This window comes from Theropithecus gelada, chromosome 14 (assembly GCF_003255815.1).
Source record: "Theropithecus gelada isolate Dixy chromosome 14, Tgel_1.0, whole genome shotgun sequence".
Taxonomy (NCBI): Eukaryota; Metazoa; Chordata; class Mammalia; order Primates; family Cercopithecidae; genus Theropithecus; species Theropithecus gelada.
The window spans coordinates 11982012-12003982 of NC_037682.1; the positions used below are offsets into that span (position 1 = coordinate 11982012).

Here is a 21971-nt window from a genome sequence, read left to right on the forward strand (position 1 = left end):
AATGGCACCTGTTTTGGCAAAGGACTCAAATACCCACCTTTTCATTTGGTCCTTCAAAGTGGTTGTGGTTTGCTGTTCTCATGTGTGTAGTTTACATGTGGGGCCAACTTACAAAGACATACAGGTACCTCATAGGAGGGTGAGCACACTTTATACACTGTGGGGATGGACAAGAGGAGGTGTGAGGACCTGGCCCGGGTCACTGCTAGGGCAATTCTCTCTCTGGGATTTCTTATGTGGAAGCAAGGAGGTAAAAATTGAGAACGAGGGTGTGATGGTTAATACTGTCAACTTGATTGGATTGAAGGATACAAAGTATTGGTCATGGGCGTGTCTGTGAGGGTGTTGCCAAAAGAGATTGACGTTTGAGTCAGTGAACTGGGAAGGGCAGACCCACTCTTAATTGGGACACCGTCGAATCAGCTGCCAGCGAATATAAAACAGGCAGAAAAACTTGAAAAGAAGAGACTGGCCTAGCCTCCCAGCCTACATCTTTCTCTCATGCTGGACGCTTCCTGCTCTCAAACACCAGACTGCAGAGTCTTCAGTTTTGAGACTCAGACTGGCTCTCCTTGCTCCTCAAGCTTGCAGACAGCAGACAGCCTATTGCAGGACCGTGCAATAAGTTAATACTTAATAAACTCATATAAATATATTATGATTGTATTGTATATAATATGTAATAACAAACTCATATATATATCCTATTAGGTTTTACTGTCTAGAGAACCCTAATACAGATTTTGGTACCAGGAGTGTTTCTAGAGGAACAGAATATTAAGGATGAAGTTCTTTCGTTGTTTTAGGGGTTTCTGGAGTTAGCTGCTTAATATGATTTGACCCCAAAATACTAAGGACTGTACTTCTAATAGTATGGAGAACACTGATTGTCTTTGGTGTAAACTGTTTAGAGAGTTATACAAAATAAATGCATTTGACACTCCTGATTCACTGCTCGTAAGAGGCAAGGAGTTTAGTGACTCTATACATAATACCTTTGACCATATGTGGAGAACAAGGAACATAAAGCTGGTTGGTTACTCCTAAATTCAGTGGACAAAGAGATGAAAGAAAATGATGAACTCAGGGATTCTGTCTCCTGGCTTCAGAAGCAGATACTGAGCCTCAAATCTGCTAAGATTGCCCTGAGTGAGAGTCTTATCTCCTGTAGAGAAAGAGTTGAAATTGTGGAAGAACAGACACAAGCTCTTATCGCGCAAGTGGCTGACCTGCAATGAAAGGTGCATGCACAGTTTCGCCAGATGTCTACTGTTAATATGAGGGCATTGATTGGAACAGGATGAGACCCTGTAACTTGGAATAAAAATGTGTGGAGGAGGACCCTGATGAAGCTAAGGACATTGAGTTTGTAAACTCTGAGGAAGCTTTTTTTGCCAGAAGGAACAGCTTCTCCATCCCCAGTAACGACAACCTTCCCTCCCGGACCCATACTGCCATCAGCCTTTCCACATTTGTCTGAGGAGATAAACCCTGCGCTGCCTGAGGCAGCAGTGATGGCCTCCCCTGAAGCAGTTGCCAGGCAAAATAATATTCTTCTCAGGAATCACACCCAACACCCCTGTTTACTTCTGGACCTATAACTAGACTAAAGTCCTGGAGGGCCCCTGGAGCTGAGGTTGAGAGTGTGACCTACGGGGAGGTGCACTACACACAAAAAGAACGGTTTGGGTTCTCTAATTTATGTAAATAGAAATCTTGAGAACAGGCATGGGAATGGATATTAAGGGTATGGGATAATGGTGGAAGGAACATAGAGTTGGATCAGGCTGAATTTATTGATTTGGGCCCACTAAGTAGGGATTCTGCATTTAATGTTGCAGCCTGGGGAATTAAAAAGGGTTCTAATAGTTTACATGCTTGGTTAGCTGAAATATGGATTAAAAGATGGGCCACTGTGAGCAAGCTGGAAATGCCTAATCTCCCTTGGTTTAATGTAGTGGAGGGGATCCAAAGGCTTAGGGAGATTGGCATGGTGGAGTGGATTAGTCACTTTAGACCTACTCATCCCAGTTGGAAGGGTCCAGAAGATATTCCCCTGACCAATGCCTTGAGAAATGGATTTGTGAGGGCAGCACCTGCATTTTTGAAGAGCCCTGTAATAGTTCTTCTCTGTATGTCAGATCTAACAGTGGGAACTCCAGTCACTCTACTACAAAATTTAAATACTATGGGAGCAATTGGATCCGAGGTGGCAGCAGCCAAGTGGTGGCACTCAACCATCAAAGGCAAGGTGGGCATAGCTACCATATTTGACAACAGAGGCAAAGCAGCAATCGGAATAGTGTGACTTGTGTAGAGCTCTGGCATTGACTAATTAATCATGGTGGTCCCAGAAATGAAATAGATAGGAAGCCTACTGCATTCCTACCTAATTTTTTTTTCATTTTTTTCTGAATATTTTCTTTTTATAAAATTTATTTTATTTTATTTTACTTTAAGTTCTGGGATACATGTGCAGAACCTGCAGGTTTGTTACTTAGGTATACATGTGCCATGGTGGTTTGCTGCACCTATCAACCTATTATCTAGGTTTTATTTTGTTTATTTTATTTTTATTTTTATTACACTTTAAGTTCTGGGATACACGTGCAGTATGTGCAGGTTTGTTACATAGGTATACACATGCCATGGTGGTTTGCTACACCCATCAAACTGTCATCTACATTAGGTATTTCTCCTAAAGCTATCCCTCCCCTAGACTCCCATCCCCAACAGACCCCAGTGTGTGACATTCCCCTCCTTGTGTCCGTGTTTCCTGGTGATACTGGGAGTCCTGTGAGTATCATGGGGGACTCCTGTCTCAGCCACTGCCTCCCCAGGTCACTGGATGCCCATGCGTATAGGAGCAGGAGGTGTGAGGTGTGAGGATGGGGACTGCAAGGACTCTACCTGCACAGGGATAGATCCGCATGGGGCCAGGGCATCACTTGCTTTTGACAGCTTCCCAGTGGATTCTAAAACAGAGACACATTTGAGGACCCCAAGGCAGAACATTTGTCATTCTTGTATTCTTTAGTGGGAATAACCTCAGATCTTCCTGGGCACTAGTGAGGTCTAAGTCAGACAGAACTTGGAAGCCTTCCAGTAAAATGCATATCAAGATGCTCAATACATAGAAACTTTTATTCATTGTAAGCATTATAGTAATGTTTGCTCCAGTTTGCAGAGTGCTAAGATTTTCCTGAGTATTAATTAATTTAGTGTGTTCTTACAACAATACTGTGATATGCATCCTATAACACAGAAAGGCACACTAATGATAAAAGGGATGTCTATGCATGTGAATGCATGTGTGTATGAGGATTTAATGTAAGGCATGGGTATTTGAGAGGGCTTTGCAGAGGAAGAGGTAAGCGAAGTGAATTCTATAGATGGGGTTGCCAGATGTCTCAGGCAGGGAAGGCTACAGAGGCAAAGGAAAATACATTAGCCCTGGTGGAAGGATATGAGTTATGTGATAAGTAAGAAATGAAATATAAACAACTGTGACTGATTACAGAGTACCTGGGGAGAAAAGGGAGATGAGAGGGCAGGGGCTGGCAAAAACAGGTGTTGGAAGCCCTTGTGTGCAATGCAAGGGTGTGGACTTGCTCCTCCAGTAAGTGTTCCTCTGTGGTTTTCTCCCAGTGTTGCAAGAGCTCCGTGAGTCCTGGTTTGCCATGCACAGTGTGTAGACTGAACTGGTAATGGGTTTCACAAACTTAGGTTCTGTTTTTAAGTGCACCTATTTTCTGGTGTGATTTTTAAAATATATATTTATTTTACAAGAAATGTTCAATTAATAATAACTTATCTACTGTTGTTGCAAGTGTATAAACATTATCATATGAAGGTAGGTTTAGGGTAAAAATAAGTTCCCTTACTTAAAATCCTTGAGAACAAAGAGCCCTCTGGTCATGTACACTTGTGGAAAAGAAGACAGAATCACATTTTAATTTTAGGAGGTTCACTTTGGCGTGGATAAGGAGAACATATTGCAGGAGGGCTTCAGAGGCTAGGAGACAATTTAGGAGATTTCAGTCTAAGTTGTGAAGGACACAGACCAGACTGTGATGGTCACTACATGATAGGAAAAAAGAGATTTGCAGAGGTAATGCTGTAGCCATGGAGGGAATAAAACGTAGTGCACGGCTAGAAAGCAGTAGGAAGGGGAGACGTTTTTGGCTGATTCATGTTCCCCCCAAAAAACATCTACATCCTAATCCCTGAAATCTGTGACTGTTCCATTACATGACAAAAAAGCACTTCGCATATGTGATTAAGTTAAAGATGATGAGATAGGGACATTATTCTAAATAATCTGGTGGTCCCTAAACTCAACCTCTGTACTTTGTAATTAAAAGGCAGAGAAGGATTTGACATGGAAATAACAATAGAAAAAAAATTATCATGGAGAAAGAGGTTGCAGTGATGTAGCCACAGGACCAGGACAGTCAGCAGCCCAGAAGCCATTAGCAGCCCTTAGTGATCTCTCCCTGAGAGCCCCCAGAGGGAGCTGAGTCCTGCTGCCCCCTAGCCTCCCAGCAATGATACTAATGTTGGGCTTCTGATCCCCAGAGGTGTCAGAAAATCAGTTGTTTTAAGCCACCAAGCTTGCAGAGGTTTGTTCCAGCAGCCACAGGACACCAAGACAAGAACCTGTTGGGTCTCCCTGTGTCCTGGTTAGGAGACTTGCTGGGTGGGTGCATTACCCTGGATGGGCTCATGGAAGGGAGAGCAGGCTGTGGGAGGACGCTGTGCTCAGTTTCACATCCTGCTCCTGGAAGGACTGTAGAGTGCACGCTTGGAGCTGTCCAGTTGGCAGGGGGTGCTGGTCTCTGGAGCTCTTGGGAGAGCTGGAGAGAGAATTTGCCTCAGGTGCTGGTGAGGGTGCAGACACTGAGGAGTGCTCTGAGTGTGGGGAGTGAAAAAATGTGAACTCCATGTCGAAACCTGGAGATGCCCTCAAATTGTGATAAATTAGGAAATAAACATGACGGGGCAGAGAAACCATAGTGCAGAGGTGGCACCAAGCAGGCTGACCTTCGGTCCTAAAGGACATCACACTAGGGCCACTGCTGGGTGGGAACTCCAGGCCTGGACACCCAGGCAGGCTGGGGGTTCCCTCAGTACAAGGCCATCAGAAACGCTGTAATTCCTGTGTCCTCGTTAACATGGTTTTCATTTAGGGCCACAGGATAGGGAATGTCTAAGGAATGCAGGACGATTCCTACCAAATATTTCCCTCTGGGATGCCTGGACTCCGGCCCCATTGGTAACAGGACCTAGTTCTCTGGAGCTGATTATCACCCACAGCAAAAGGCCGTTCCCCTATAAAAGCCACCCTTGACTCAAGGCCTAAGACTGCAGGATCATAACAAGACCAGTGGAGACGTGCAGGGCAAGTGATTTATTAGAGAAAGACGTTGAAACCTTTACATTCTGCAGTGACGATCAGAGTATCATTGAAAGATAGTGGAAACTAGCATTAAAAAGTTTTTACATCTCAGCGATCACATTTCTCTGCTATTTTTTCCTGAAATAGAAAAGGAAAGAAAGGAAGGTGAGGTTGGTCATGCAGCTCCTGGAGACAACATCTTAACATCCAAGTGGCTGATGGAATTCTGCTCCCAAAGACAATTAGAAGGGCAGAGGCAGGAACCCAGTGTGCATGGGAAACCAGAGCCTAGACCTGGGGGCTTCACAGCACGCATGCTGGTGAGGGAGCAGCCTTTCCTTGCCAGGCCAATAGCCCCGGGGGGACCCAAGTGTGAGGCCCCGGGTCCTCACGGGGGGGAAAGAAGGGGTGGACAGAGCAGCCAGAGGTTATTGTCTGGGCTATCCCTGGACTTGGAGTCTCCTGTTTCCTACAATGAGGGACCCAGGACTGAGAGGCTGGTCAGGGCTGAGAGGGCCTCTGGGAAGCTTGGCTTCCAGGAGACTCCAGCCTCCCCATGTGGGAATTCGGCCTCAGGGCCCAAGCACCTCTCAGTCCTGAGCCTGCACCTTCCACGAGCATTTGCAGCTAAACCTCAGGACAGCAGCCCAGAGGCAGCCAGGCTGAGAGGCCCCTGGAAAACCTCTGATTTCTTGAGAAAGACAGAATGAGAGCATCCCGCTTCCATGGCACTGCAGGAGGTGGAGTAGCGAGGGTCTTGGCCCACTGGCCGTGGTCAGGAGAGCATCCTGAGTGAGGAGGGGAGCGTGGAGTCTGAGGAGCTGGGAGGAGCTCCTTCCTGGCTCTGCAGAAGCTGCAGAGAAGCCCAGCCCTCCAGCGCTGGCTCTGTAGGAGGCCTGGCTTTGGGTCCCTCCCTGCCTTCCTCTCCCTGTTCAAGGCTCCCACACCCCCCAGTACATTCCCCAGTGACTGTGTGAGGGCCGCGTGGCCTCAGGAAAGTCCCCAGGTTGAGAGGTAGTCATGTTTAGCCCTTCACCATCCCTGCTTGGGCCCAGGCTCACTCCCCATGTCCTCAGCACACTCTGGGGACATGGCATCCAGGCAGGTGACCTGAGGAGGGGGAACATGCAGGAGGCTGTGCGCAGCTGAGCTGAGTTCTGCAGGCGAAATGGAAGCACCCACCCTGTGGCCCTGAGTGACTCTCTCAAGCAGTGAACAGCAAGGCAGGTGCCCCACCACCTGTGTCCCCCGCAGAGCAGCAAGCTGACCTCACTTCACACTGTGCTGCTGACCAGAAGCCTCGACATGAAAAAAGAAATAAATCGACCGCGGTGGGTGGATCGCCTGAGGTCAGGAGTTTGAAACCAGCCTGGCCAACATGGTGAAACCCCATCTCTACTAAAAATACAAAAATTAGCCAGGCATGGTGGCAGGTGCCTGTAATCCCAGCTACTTGGGAGGCTGAGGCACAAGAATCACTTGCACCTGGGAGGCGGAGTGTGCAGTGAGTCAAAAAAAAGAAAAGAAAGAAATTACCTGGACTTTTTCAATTAAAAGATGTTTCTCAAGCGATATCTGATCTGTGCATTTCTTCACTTCCAAAACGGCTGCTACAGCTTCTGGAGGTGCATCATATTTGGCAAGTTTTAACTTGAACACAGGTTCATTAATGAATGAGAAGCCTGAGATCTCAGAAAAAAGAGCTGGGCAGACCACAGCATTGGCTGCAACACAAGAATAAAAATACTCTTTATGTTAGAAAAAGTCGATTTTTTTTCATGGCTGCCTAATGGCTACCAGACATCACCCCCTGGGATCCGTGTTTCCACACCGTTATTGTGCTGATGACACTGCCAGACCTTCTCGGTGTGATTTCCTCAAGGTCACACAAACAAAGGGAAGAGGTTCATACCTACAGCTAGACTCTCTTTTATTTATATTTTTTTCTTTTTTTTGAGATAGAGTTTTGGTCTTGTTGCCCAGGCCAGAGTGCAATGGCATGATCTTGGCTCACCGCAACCTCCACCTCCCAGGTTCAAGCGATTCCCTTGCCTCAGCCTCCTGAGTAGCTGGGATTACAGGCATGCGCCACCACGCCTGGCTAATTTTGTATTTTTAGTAAAGATGGGGTTCCTCCATGTTGGTCAGGCTGGTCTCGAACTCCTGACCTCAGGTGATCCACCTGCCTTGGCCTCCCAAAGCGCTGGGATTACAGGTGTGAGCCACCGCACTCAGCCTTTTTTTTTTTTTTTTTTTTTTCTGAGAGAGAGTATCACTTTCTCAGGATGGAGTGCAGTGGCACAATCTCGGCTCAGTGCAACCTCAGCCTCCTGGGCTCAAGCGATCCTCCCACCTCAGCCCCCCAAGTAGCTGAAACTACAGGTGAATGCCACCATGCCCAGCTAATTTTTTTTGTGGGCTATTTATTTATTTATCTATTTATTGTAAATACTGGGTATCCCCATGTTGCCTGGTCTTAAACTTCTGAGCTCAAGCGATCCGCCCGCCTCGGCTTCCTGAAGTGTTAAAATTACATGGCTCATACCTAGTGTTAAAATCTAGGTGTGAGCCATGATGCCTGGCCCACAGCTAGACTTTTGACAGCCTTAATCTTACTCCATTCCCATAGCCACTCCTGGCAGAAGCTCTAACCACCAGTGATTGGAGGAGGCTGGTCAGGGAGGGTGAGCATTGTGCCAAAGGTCAAATGGCTGGGAAGTGGCAAAGCCCAGATTCACCCCAGACCTCACATTACGTCCTCTGACACAGATCCCATCCAGGAGCGAAGCTCGGGCAGAAGAATTCCTAACATTTTCCTGCATTTATATTTTATAAAACTTCCTAGGTGCTGGGGAGAAGAAATAGCCCTGAGCTTTCTGAGAGTCTCATTCAACAAGCACAGAAAAAGGTCTGGTGTTTTGGTTTAGTGAAGACTCCTACTCCAGCCCAAATGAGTGGCCTCCCCTCGGAGGAGGGTGCGTCCCAGGGGCTGGTGCTGGACTCATGACTGATGTACTCACCCTGGTAGCAGCAAAGGGCCAGCGTGACCAGTAGGAGACACACCGACAGCCTCATGGTGGCTTATTCTGCTGTGAGCTCAGCTTTCACAAACGATGAGAAATTTGGACTCGATCCCAGAAGCCTGTGAAGCCGTGGAGCCCAGGGCTATTTGTATCTAGGGAGTCTGGCTGGTCCTGCCCACGGGGGCACCTGATAGGTCACCAGGCCTGGCTGTCAGCTCAACCTTCCTAGCCAGGGCTGCTGCCATCCACCAGTGTCATGTCCCCACGCCTCCCTCCATCCCGAGTTGGGCGGAGCTCAGGAGAGCAGCCCACGTGTGGGCAGCAGAGCTGAGAACCACCCAAAACTCAGCTCTGTGCTCCAGGTGGGTGTCCTGAGATCTCTGGAAATATTCCCGGGATTCTCAGTTTCCTCCTGAGCTTTTGCTAATTATTATTTTTTCTTTGTATCAGTGCAGAAGCCTAGGTGGATTCTGACTTCAGCAGGCACAGGAAGCTGGAAGGCTGTGTTCTGGTTTTGGGAGAGCAGGGACATAAGGAAACCCTGCTTTGATCCCCCTGCATGTCTGACAACCAGCCAGACTTGTTTCAGTTGCATGTTGAGCAAGTCTAAACAAGACCTATTTTTTCCCTGAGCCCCTTCCATCGTCACCATGTTCACTGCATAGGTACCTAAAACTGAGTTGAATACGTCGTACCTTTGGAGGATTTCCTGGGGGAAAAGCAACCACCGCACCTGTTCTCTATCCTGCCTTACTCGCAGACTGAGTCTTGTTTATGGGTGCAGTTATAAATATGACCAAGATTCACATTTTCTACCTATGAAGAGCAAGCTTTCTGTGATGTGTAGCCACTAACATCTTATCTTAGGGCTACTCTGATGAATCAATATCCCAACTTTTTCCAAATTAGCCGGGCATGGTGGTGGGCGCTTGTAGTCCCAGCTACTTGGGAGGCTGAGGCAGGAGAATCGCTTGAGAGGTGGAGGTTGCAGTGAGTCAAGATCATGCCACTGCACTCCAGCCTGGGCAACAGAGCAAGACTCTGTCTCAAAAAAATAATAATAATAAAATAAAATAAATAAATAAAGAATTTGTTTCAAAAAAAAAAAAATGTGTGGAAGGAGCCCAGACAACAGAATGAGAGAAGTTGACACAGTATAAACAAAGTGTCTTGTGAAGATCATCAGGTAGCCTGGTGAACCTGAAACAGACAGATGAACATGGTATAATAAAGAAGGGTTTGTGACTGGAGAACAGGATGGGCCAAATTCAGTGGAGCTTGCTTGCACTTTCCTCTGTGGAAAGTAGAATGAGTGGGAGAGATGAGGCACTTTCAGATTTTGTTACCCCACTGCATCTTTTTTTTTTTTTTTTTTTTTTTTGGTGATTTTAAATCTCAGGTCAAAATAACAGACTTTCATATCCTTTAGGATAGCTGCTATAAAACAGACATACAAGCTAACTAATGAATTTGAAAATACCATTGTGACAAGGAAGTGCTCTCTTAGTGGGAATGTAAAATAGTTCAGCCATCATTGAAGAGTATGGGGGCCTCTCAAATTAAAATAGAAAATATCATAGGATCAAGGAATTTCTCCTCTGATGATATAGCCACAAGTACTGAAATCAGGATATTATAGCTATATCGCATGGGCATGTCCTTAAGGACACTATTCACATAGGTGAAGAAGGGGAACCAACCCAGTGTTCATCCCCAGATGAAAGGATGAAGCAAATCTGGGTATTCATGGAATGGAATCTTATTCAGACTCTAAAAGAAGGAAAATCCAGACACAGGCTGTAGAATTCAATATAGATGGACTACAGTACATTATGCTATATGAAGTAATCCAGTCACAAACATAAATATAGTATGATTCCACTTATGTGTGGTATCTACAGTATCCAAATCCACAGAAACAGAAGTTTGAATAGTGGTTTTCAGAGGCTTTTGGGGAAAAGATATTGGGAGGTATTGTTTAATGGTAGAGGATTTCAGGTTTCCAAAAAAAGTTTTTGGAGATTGGTTGCACAATAAAGTGAATGTACTGAATACTGCTGAGGTGCATGCCAAGTCGTAAGATGGTACATTTGTAATGTACCAAATGTAAGATGGCACGTTTTACATTTTCATATCACAATGAAAAAAAATTTAAACCACCTGGGCTTGAAGTAAAAGTCACACCTTCCAAGCACCTGAATTTTGAGCTACCTGCTTCTGTAAAGCCAAGGATTTACAGAAGGCCAAGAGGGCCTTGAGCACATTCTCTTTCCTAAGCCCTTACTTTCTGTTGACTCATTCATTCAACCAACAAACCATTTTTATCCTTGATCACACAAACATTGCCTTGGCTTTATAGAATGGAATGTCCCATGAAAATCCAGTCACCAAACTAGCCGTGAGCTGATTCTTCTTGGAAACATGCAGGCCCAGAGTGTTGCAAAAACTTCTGTAGTTAATGAGAACGGTGGTAATAAAGAGAGTAGTAATAGTTTTCAGTTTGTATATCTGTACCTGCAAAACACAATTGATCATATTCACATTCTTGTTACAAAAGTGTAATATATAAGCTATTACATTTCCAATAATATAGTTGAGGCAACTGACTTGCAGAAATACGAAACCCATCCAGAGTTGCACAGTTTAAAAGCCAGAAGGTCTGACTCAGGCATTGATGGTGTATGAGTTGTGAAGTAGCAAAGTGGTTCTCTCAGTCCAAAATCTGGCCCTGTTTACATGTGAGGTGGGCTGGAGGCAAATGCAGATTAATTTTTGTCTAAGCAGCTCCTTGTATTTTACTTTTTCACTCAAGTGAATTCTTCTAATCAATGATGCCTCACATTAGCTTCTTCATCTAGTTCATTTCACTTTTTCGTCTTTTCCTTTTGAAGTAAGATCCTATAGTGACAACATCAAATGCTGGCGAGATGAGGAACAACGGGAGCTCTCATTCATTGACTGGTGGGAATGCAAAATGGTACAACCATTTGGAAGACAGTGTGGCAGTTTCTTACTAAACTGAACACATTCTCACCACAAATTCCAGTAAGTGTGCTCCTTGATATTAACCTAAATTAGTTGAAGTTTAGTTTCCATACAAAAATGTGGACACGGATATTCAAAGAAGCTTGATTGAAAATCATCAAAACAGGAAGCGACTGAGAAGTCTTTTAATACGTGCAGAGATTATTAACCTTTGGTACCTACAGGCAGAAGAATATGATTCACCACCAAGAAGTAATGAGCTATTATGCCGTGAAAAGAAAAGAAGGAATCTCAAATGCTTATAACTAAGTGAAAGAAGCCAATCTGAAAGGGTTACCTACTGTAGGATTCCAACCATATGACATTCTGAAAAGCACATATGGAAACAAAGGTCTGTTACTGACAAACGTTAATGGGGAGGGAATCATGAAAAGGGAGAGCACAGGGGATTTTTAGGGCAGAGAAACAATTCTGAATTTTAAAAAATTTTTTATTTCCATAGATTTTTGGGAAACAGGTAGTATTTGGTTATATGAGTAAGTTCTTTAGCAGTGATTTGTGTGATTTGGGTGCACCCATCATCCAAGTAGCATACACTGAACCCAATTTGTAGTCTTTTATCACTCACCCCCCTCCCACCATTTCCCCCAAGTCCCCAAAGTTCTTTGTATTATTCTTATGCTTCTGCATCGTAATAGTTGAGCTCCCACTTATGAGTGAGTACATGTAATGTTTGGTTTTTCATTCCTAAGTTACTTCTCTTAGAATAATGGTTTCCAGTTCTATCCAGGTTGCTGCTAATGCCATTCTTTCCTTTTTATGGCTGCGTAGTATCCCACTGTATATGCATACTACAATTTCTTGAATCACTTGTTGATTGATGGGCATTTTGGCTGGTTCTATGTTTTTGCAGTCCTGAATTGTGCTGCTATAAAAATGCCTATGCAAGGATCTTTTTCATATAATGACTTCTTTTCCTCTGGGTAGATACCCAGTAGTAGGATTGCTGGATCAAATGGTAGTTCTACTTCTGATTATTTAAGGAATATCTACACTGTTTTCCATAGTGGTTGTATTTGTTCACATTCCCATCAGCAGTGTAGAAGTGTTCCCTTTTCACTGCATCTCTGAACAACATCTTTTGTTTTTTTGATTTTTTGAATCATTATGGTCTTAATATATTATGGCCCTTCTTGCAGTAGTAAGGTGGTATTGCATTGTGGTTTTGATGTGCATTTCCCTGATCATTAGTGACGTTGAGCATTTTTTCATGTTTGTTGGCCCTTTGTATATGTTCTTTCTAGAACTGTCTATTCCTGTCCTTAGCCCCTTTTTTGATGGGATTGTTTGTTTTTTCCTTGCTAATTTGTTTGAGTTCCTTATAGATTCTGGATATTAGTTTTTTGTTGGATGTATAGATTGTGAAGATTTTCTCCTCTGTGGGTTGTCTGTTTACTCTGCTGACTGTTTCCTTTGCTATGCGGAAGCTCTTTAGTTCAATTAAATCTCACCTATTTATCTTTGTTTTTATTGCATTTGCCTTTAGGTTCTTGGTCCTGAAATCTTTGCCTAAGCAAATGTCTAGAAGGGTTTTTCCGATGTTATCTTATAGAATGTTTACAGTTTCAGGTCCTAGATTTGAGTCCTTGATCCATCTTGAGTTGCTTTTCATATAAGATGACAGATGAGGATCCAGTTTCAGTCTCCTACATGTGGCTTGCCAATTATCCCAGCACCATTTGTTGAATAGAGTGCCCTGTGATGGTATATACAGGTCATTACACATTTCTCAGAAATTATAGAATGTAGGACAGCAAGAGTGAACTTTAAAATAAGCTATGCACTTTAGATGAAAATAATTTGTCCAGGTGAGTTCATCAATTATGTATGTCACTCTGGGTTAGGCTTTGAATAATGAGGGGGGCTGTACCTGTGCAGGGGCAGGAGTTATATGTGAACTCTGTATTTTCTACTCAATCTTTTCTGTAAACCTGAATGTACTCTAAAGGAATAGTGTGTTTAAAAAAAGAATGATGCAAATTGCAAAAAAAAAATGATTTTCACACAAGAAGAAAAATCCTTATTGAAAAAAGCCAAATCAATGAATTGTACAATAATATAGATAGCTGATCAATTTTGGTGAAAATCGAAGACAATCAACTAAAAACTATTAAAAGAAATAAGAATACATGAAGTTAGCTAAATACAAGTTAAGAAAATGAAAAAGGGAATTGCTTTCCTGCAAGCTAGCTACGCCACTACATACCATAATGAAGAAATGGTACCATTGACAACAATATAAACAGCAGCCACAAAAATATATTAATAGCTGCCTGTGTGGAGATATACAAGCCTCCAGAAACAGATTCATGAAACTTTTGTCACGATATCAAAAGGAAATCTAGATAAATGGATGCCCACACCTGGTTTCTAGAGGAAACAGTAGAAAATTTAAAAATGTCAACTATGCTCTGTTCTATAAATTCGAAGTTGCTTCTAACAGAATTTTGTTTTAACTTTTATTTTAGCTTTGGGGTTCATGTCAGTTGGTCAAGTGGTATCATGGAGGTTTGTTGTGCATATGATTTTATCACTCTGGTATTAAGCCTAGTACCCAATATTATTTTTTCTGATCCTATCCCTCCATCCACCCTCCATGCTCAAGTCAGCCCCACTGTCTGTTGTTGCCCTCTATGTGTCTACGTGTTCACATCATTTAGCTCCCACTTATAAGTAAGAACATGTAGTATTTGTTTTCTTTCCCTTCATTAGTTTGCTAAGGATAATGGCCTCCAGCTCCATCCATGTTCCTGGAAAAGACATGACCTCATTCTTTTTAATGGCTTCATAGTATTTCATGGTGTATATGTACCACATTTTCTTTATCCAGTCTGCCATTGATAGACATTTAGGTTGGTTCCATGTCTTCGCTATTGTGAATAGTGCTGCAATGAACATAAGCATGCTTTATATTCCTTTAGGTTTATACCCAGTGATGGGATTGCTAGGTCAAGTGGTAGTTCTGTTTTTAGCTCTTTGAGGAATTGCCACACTGATTTCTATAATGGCTAAACTCATTTACACTCCTACCAACAGTGTATAAGCATTCCCTTTTCTCTACAGCCTTGCTAGCCTCTGTCTAACAGAATCTTACTAGGGCAGTTTGATGTTTTGTTTAATTCTGGAGTGCTGCTTGAATCTTTCAGAATTAGAATATATCCATTGATTGAGGAATGAGGAGAGGCCCAGTTTTGGGACCAGACTTGCTGGGCTTAAGCTAAGCTCTGGTATTTTCTACTTGTGAGTTTTGCAGCAAGTGGCTTAGCTTTGCAGAAATAGTTTCCTTAATTTTAAACTCAGGTGGTAAAAGCAGTGCCTACCTCACAGGATTTACATAAGGAATTAATGAATTAATGGAGGAAAATACACATCACAGCATCTGAGCACTAAATGTCAATTCCCACAGTTACGTAACCAAAGGAGAAAATATAGATGATTAAGTAAAAAATAATCACCTCTTTCTCAACACAAAATATCAAACAGAATCTAACCCATTCTGCTAACAAGGAATGGTTATGCACCCTAAGGGTTAACAAAGAGTGCTACAGAACCTGGTTCTGGCTCTGTTCTGGATCTTCCACAGTTAAGATCATTACTTTTCAAATTTATTGTTTTATGATTACATCAGAGTGACTATTATTATGATAGTGTTAATATTCTTAATGATGTGTCTTAGATCTAAGTCTACATGTGGGTGTGGGTGTGGGTGGAGTAAATATTGGACTACTGTCCTCACCAGGATGTGTTGGTCCCAGTGTGCTTCTGCCTGAGGTTACTACCCAGCAATTCTCTAGAGATTGGTCTTCAAACTGGTGATCAGCTTCCTAGAAGATGAAAAAATTTAGAGGATCAATCGAGATCCTAGTGTCCAAGTACTTTGGCCATACATTTATCAGGTGATCACCATGGTTCTCAATTTGTACCTCCTCTTCCACATAAAGGAATCCCAGATGGAGAACTGGGTGGCAGAGAACTGGACCAGGTCCTCACACCTCTTCTTGACCATCCCTACAGTCCATAAGATGTGCTGGTCTACCCTTGAGGTACCTGTGTGTCTTTGTTATTCAGCCCTTCATGTGAATAAAACACATGAGGACAGCAAACCAGAATCACGTCTGAGGTACCATGTCAAAAGAGGATGTTTGAGTCCCCTGCAAAAACAGGTGCCACTTAGGATGAAGAAATTAAGTAGATTTTCTTGATCTTGTTCTAGAGAGAAACGCAGTTGCCCTGTGGTGTCTGCAACAGGTGTAATGAAGTGTTTTATAAATTTTGGAAGGACTGCACAGAGAAGCAGAACAAATAACCTCAGGATATGTGAGATAAACCAGGAAACTGATGGCCTGATCTTCACTGTGGGTTTCTAGGGACAGTTTGCTTTGGTGAACTTGACAGTTTGCTCACTAGAAAGACCTTTCTTCGCCAACAGTCCATTGCACTGAAACAGATAACAAAAATTTTTTGTAGCATGTATTGTTGATCCCCTTAATGTCATTAGCTCTGTTACTTTGTGCACACCTAGCTTTAGCTTTCTTGAAATCTCTCTGATTGTAGGTCAGCCATTCTTTGGCTCTAACACATAAATTTGCAGAAATTTTTCCTACCCCAGGATGACCTAGTATTGGCTATTGCCCAATAAGTCTTGTGTGGTCGTTATTCTACGTATTTATTGAACTAATTAAGTCTTGTTTATTATAATCTAGGGAACAAACTTAGCAGCTATTAACACTTTGATAAGTCAGACAAATGGCCTCCAAATGGCTGGAAAATGAAGACCGAGATGCTAGATTACAATCATGGGACGCCAGATAGGGCACACGTTTTCTTAGTTCCGGATTTACTTTTTATTTGTATCCCTCATTGGTAAAATAAAAGCCGTTGTGTTTCACATCTCAGAACCTCAGGGAAGCTGGCTCCTTGTTCTCCAGTGGAAGGCGTTGCTGGGTCACTGAAAGGTGAGAGGAGGCAGAAGTCATGTTTCTTGGTTTCTCACGTTACTCCTCGTACTGATTGTGGTGGCAGAGCGTGCAGCACCCAGCAGCCCAGCGCAAAGCAGAGTGCAGTGTGATGGCTGTTATTTCTGCTGAGATGGCTCAGTTTTAGCAGCAGCCTCGCCTTCACCTGCAGTCATGAGATCTGGGCAACAGCATTTTATCTTTTTCTCTTCCAGTTTCAGGGTTAGTATGGTTTTCCTGCAATTTGCAATCAGAGGGCATCTTTCATAACCCCTTTTTAGTTCTGGAGTCTGTCAAAATTCCTAACACCAATTTCTACATGGAATGTCATTCTGATTAATTTACATATAATGCTTATTTTCTTGACGGTACACTTTCTGATAAAAACTGCAGATATGTATGTATTATATATCTCTCTCACTTGAGAGAGAGATATATATATACACACACACAAATATATATGTGTATATATATACACATCCCTCTCTCAAATTAGTACATACATGAAAATGTGTGGTTTGCAGAATATCAAAGGGAACAGAGAAGTCCCACGACAGGCGGAACTAAGTTTCACACTGACTACCAGTTAGAGAAAAGTTAATGAATCACAGAACTGTAAGACCTTAAGGTTTTACATTCTCTGGATAAATACCCCGACAGCTTCAAAAGCATGCGGTCAGCACTATTTACTAACACGTCAGGTGTTTTGCTAACATATGTTTCCTTTCATAGTTGACACTACATAATAGATTGTGATGCTGTCTCATTCAGCCTGATCACCTGACCTTCTGACTTCATGCACCTAAAGAAATCCAGTGATCATCTATGTCTGTGTGTTTGTGTGTGTCTGTGTGTGTGTTTCTGTGTTTGTGTGACTGTGTCTGTATTTATGAGTGTGGACTGGGGAGCTCTTGGGATGGGTAAGCCTTTCCTTGAACTTCCTTTTTCCTCTTTTGCCCTGTTTATTTATCATCCACTGAAAATTCTCTGAGTGAAAACACAGGGGCCCTGGATGGTTTTCCTAATGGCAAAGTCATTAGACTTACCATTCAAGAAATTAACTGATGTAAAAAAAGGCGTATTCACCAGTGGCTTTTATTATTAATGAGAAATGAAGAGTCCACCTGTTCCCTGTCAGTGGTCTTAAAGAGCACAATAAGAAGAAAACAAAATTAGCATAAACACTTCAACATTGGGCAGAGTTTCATCTGATTGGTTGAGAAGACATTCCTTCAATTCGTCTGCAGCATTTGCAGTTGCATTGCCTTCTATAAACTCTTTGTATTCAGTCTTAGACACTTCCGAATCGTTTGTCTTGGAAAGCACCTCCTCCAGAAGGGGGCAGCCAGAGCCTGAGAAAGAAGCACAAGGAACCAGGTTCAGCATGGAAGGTGTGAAAGGTTTTGGGCAGACCTACTATCTTCTTCATCTTCTTACATCCCTAGAGACATAAACTCGGAAAGATGATGGTGCAGGATCTAGAGTTTTCAATTCTGGAAGAAAACACAGGCTCTGAGATGTCCTGTATGCCCTGCAACTTCTACCTCTCCCCTCCCCAGCCCGGAAAAACTAAACTCCATGCAACCTCAGTGAATGAGAAGTCTGGAGAAATAAAATACCCTGATTTAGTGAAGCATAGCAAATATTATTTGGTCTTTCTTGGTTCAAAGTTATGCAACGCTTCACAATTATCATTCAGAACATCATATAAGATTTCCAAGTATTTTAGGTGAATGGGTCTAGAACATTGTCCATTAGCTCTGTTGACTCTAACTGCAGTAACAAAGAATGTAAAACAGAATCTATTGTTCACGAAGAGATCTGGGGTGGCAGCCCCTGTGGGGCATGGGAAAGAGCTCAGGACTTGGATTCCCATGAGCTGGTTGGGCTCTCAACTCTACAATTTTCTGTTTAGTTGACTAAGAGATTGTCACCTTTTCACCCATCTGCACCTACTTTGGGAGCAAATGAGACAGGATATGTGATCCAGCTTTGTGAATTGCACAAGAGACACTACTTATGGGACCTGTTAATGCTGATTCCAGCAGCCGGGGCTTTTTCCTCCCACTGGATCTTCAGTGCTGGAAGGAGACTCCAGGGGGTGTGAGTTCTCCTCCTCAGTCTGTTTTGAGCCTGAAGGAACTGGGAGCCAAAGGGTATCCCAGAAGGACCCAGATCAACTCTGAGAATACAGAGTGGGCCCCACAGGGTGAGAGACACTGGGGTCACACTCTGCAGTCTGGGACTTCTGTCCTGGGAAGCTTTCCATTTCCTTCCACATTCAAGGACACCCATGATTGTTTCATGGTTTCTGAATGCTGATGCCATGGGGTCTTCATACATCTCTCTCTCTCTCTCGAACCACAGAAGTGGCTAATTCCAATATTCAATTGTGAGACTCATCCTGGTGTCCATGGTCACTGTGACCACGGTGGGACGCTGAGTACAATGAAATTCTGTGTGTAGCTCCAATGCAGGGGAAAACCCATGAAAGACTACCAGTTTGATTGTCTGGAATGAATGGGGGTCCTAAGACCTATTATACCCAGAGCTTTTGTACTAGGGCTGATCTGTGCTGAGGATTATGGAGCAGGAGTTCTCCCATAGAGGTCCAGGTGACAACCCCTGGCACCCAATGCAGCTCTCCCTGCACAGAACTCACCTGCATAGCAGTGCAGGGGGAGAGTCACCAGCATGAGGAGCATTAGCAGCTTCATGGCCAGGTAGCTGTGGTCAGTGTTCAGTCGTGTGTGGCAGGAGTTAAGGAAGCTACTGTGGAGGTAGCACCCAGACCTGCTTTAATTATTACCAGGTAGTCACTTTAGTCCCTCCCAAGAATGAGGCAAAGAATCAATCTGGCGTGGGACCAGTGAGCAGGAGCATGCACCAAGGGAAACCCATCCAGCCTGTGCTCTGTGTGTAGAAGCTTTCTGCTTCTCCTCCTTTTCCTTGCGTTCCTTCTCCATTTTCTCTTCTTCCTCTTCTTTTCCATCTCTTTCTTCAAGTCGCTAACAGTCATGTCCTGTGTGTTGGGCTTCAGCTTATCCCAGCGGCGGGGGTAGGTGCAATACCTCCCACCTCCTCTTGGAGGCAGGCTTTTCTCATCCATTGACATTTCGCGTTCAGAGAGGGATGTCTGTGGGAAAGTTTCAAGTTGTGGGGAAATTTAAGGACATTCCCCCTCTGCTGAAAGTTATTTTTACGAGGATTATCTCAGTTAATAAGTTCAAAAATGTACTCAATTATACATCAATTGATTACTTTGTTTAGTTCTTTGGTAGCTTTTTAGGGTTTTCCTTCCACTGATTCAAAGGATGCTGTGAATTCATAGAGTAACTAATTGCTTGCGCAGGCAGTTCTGAGCAGTGGATAGTGATGGATTCAGGCTCATGAAGATGTGGGTTTGGACCCTGGATGCAACATGCAGTCCTGACAAGTCCTTGAGCAGGTTACAATGCTGGTCTCTCTGAGCAGTCTTCCTTTTCATCATTTTTTTTTTTTTTTTTAAAGTGGGAAGTACAACACAGGATTTGTATAAGGATGAAACTTGCATAATGCAAAGATTCTTTCAAACAGCCCAACACAAAATAATCATTTATCAAGAGAAGATTTCATCCATGCCTGCATCCATCCATCTATAAATAATACTGAACATCCCCTATGAGCTGGCACTGAGCTGCACACCATCAATTCAGTTACAGGCACAATTTAGACCAGGCCCTTGCTCTTGTGGAGCTGACTTTCCAAAAGGAGAGGCAACAAGCATCCTGCCACATAAGAGAGATATGGGAAAGTAATAATCACTGCAACAAACACAAAATATCCACAATATCCACCAAAATGATGTCATGGACTGACTGCCGAGGGGCACCGGCCTGTCAGGAGACCAAGGCAGCCAGGAGGAGGCCATGTGTTTCAGTGGAGACTTGGACGTGTGGATGACAATGTCCAGTGACAGATCTAGGAAAAAGAGTTCCATGCAGAGGGAACCACAAGGCCAGAGGCCAGAGGGCAGATGGCACTTGTAAGGAAGGCGAGGATTGTGGCAACATGGGGTCAGGAGGACAGGACAGCCTTATGTGACAGAAAACTCACCCCTGTTTAATTAGGGGCATGGCAAAGCTCATAGGAACAGAAAAAAAGCTGGCTTGGGTTTTTTTTGTTTTTTTTTTTTTTCCTTTCTTTTTTTAAAGAAGATGGCAGGGTTCGATGGCTCACGCCTGTAATCCCAGCACTCTGGGAGGCCGAGATGGGCGGATCACCTGAGGTTGGGAGTTCACTATCAGCCTGATCAACATGGAGAAAACCTGTCTCTACTAAAAATACAAAAATTAGCTGGGTGTGACGGCACGTGCCTGTAATCCCAGCTACTCAGGAGGCTGAGGCAGGAAAATTGCTTGAAACCAGGAGGTAGAGGTTATAGTGAGCCAAGATTGTGCCACTGCACTCCAGCCTGGGTGACAGAGTGAGACTCTGTCTCAAAAATATATATATATATAAATAAAAAATAAAAAGACAGGGATGAGACAGCCAGAGAGATGAATCAATACTTCACTTCCTGATAACAGGCCCGCCTTCATCAGCCAAATTGCCCAAGGTGTCTCTACATCCTCAAGAAAAAAGTAAGTTCTCCACACACCCTACAGGCCTCAATCTTCAGGCAAAGTTGAAAAAATGAACTCTGTCCTTAAAGCCCAACTCACCAAGCTGCCTCTACAAACCCACCAGTTGTGGACAAAAATCTCCCTTTCACCCTTCTGAGACTCCGTGTAACACCAAAAGCACCCTCTTTTTATAGTTCCTTTGAAATCATGTATGGCCAAACTTTTGTCTTGGGGCCTCTGCCCTTACCAGACTCTGAGCCACTCAGGAATTACTTCCCCTCCTTAATCCAGACGCGGTCTTTCATTCGTGAAGCAGCAAATGAGGACACGCCTCTCCCTGTCGACACTTCCTTGTCCTCTCAACATAACTGTCTTGCAGGCACAGGCGCCTTTCCAGACAATCCAGATGATGCTCCTGCTACAATGACACTGTGGGTACCAACCTGTCTCTCAAGAATACTCCAACAATTAAGTTTTTCTTTTTCCAAGGTGCCCGTGCCACCCCTATGTCACGCCTGAAGTAGTTATCGAGAAAGTTGTCCCTTTTCTGTAACCAAATAGACAGCAATGTCAGGTTCTCCCCAGGGCCTGAAAGCTTAAGGAAATGAATAGCTCCCCACTTCTCAGGTCCAGTCCCAAGGCACGAGGCTACTTGTGCTAGCGGGGTGCATCAGCAAGATAGCAGAAGCAGGAAGAGAGGCAGCCAGAAGACAGGTACCCCTGAAGACCGAGAAAGAGGCCATCCGGGTACAACATAGCAGTTACATCAGACTAGGACACTTCCTGTTTACAGGAGACTATAAAACCTTTTCCCCATCCTCACTTAGGGCTGATGCCATTTTAGGCCTCAGCCCACCTGTATCCAGGCGCTCATTAAAACGCATGTTGCTCCACACTGCCTCGTGTTGTCTGTTGATGTGCTCTTGGGGTTCAAGCCAACACAAGA

General features: G+C 43.7%; 1 protein-coding gene and 1 pseudogene across 1 annotated transcript; both read right to left on the reverse strand.

The window, feature by feature from the left end:
- Positions 1 to 6430: 6430 nt before the first annotated feature.
- Positions 6431 to 8473, reverse strand: LOC112605829 (secretoglobin family 1D member 2-like). Its single transcript, XM_025355772.1, has 3 exons — positions 8419 to 8473; positions 6935 to 7122; positions 6431 to 6508 (listed from the first exon to the last, which is right to left on the reverse strand). The coding sequence occupies exons 1-3, from the start codon at positions 8471 to 8473 to the stop codon at positions 6431 to 6433; spliced, it is 321 nt and encodes a 106-aa protein (XP_025211557.1).
- A 9005-nt stretch (positions 8474 to 17478) lies between these two features.
- LOC112605830 lies at positions 17479 to 19138 on the reverse strand (annotated as a pseudogene).
- Between the last annotated feature and the right edge of the window lie 2833 nt (positions 19139 to 21971).

Bases quoted from the DNA above. Each gene is read 5' to 3' on its own strand.
- LOC112605829 (XM_025355772.1), bottom strand. From the start codon at position 8,473: ATGAGGCTGTCGGTGTGTCTCCTACTGGTCACGCTGGCCCTTTGCTGC. The intron at 7,123-8,418 runs GTGAGTACATCA...CTTGTGTTGCAG, and splicing joins GGCCCTTTGCTGCTACCAGG to CCAATGCTGTGGTCTGCCCA. The intron at 6,509-6,934 runs GTAATTTCTTTC...CCCCCTCCTCAG, and splicing joins TTTTAATTGAAAAAGTCCAG to GTCACCTGCCTGGATGCCAT.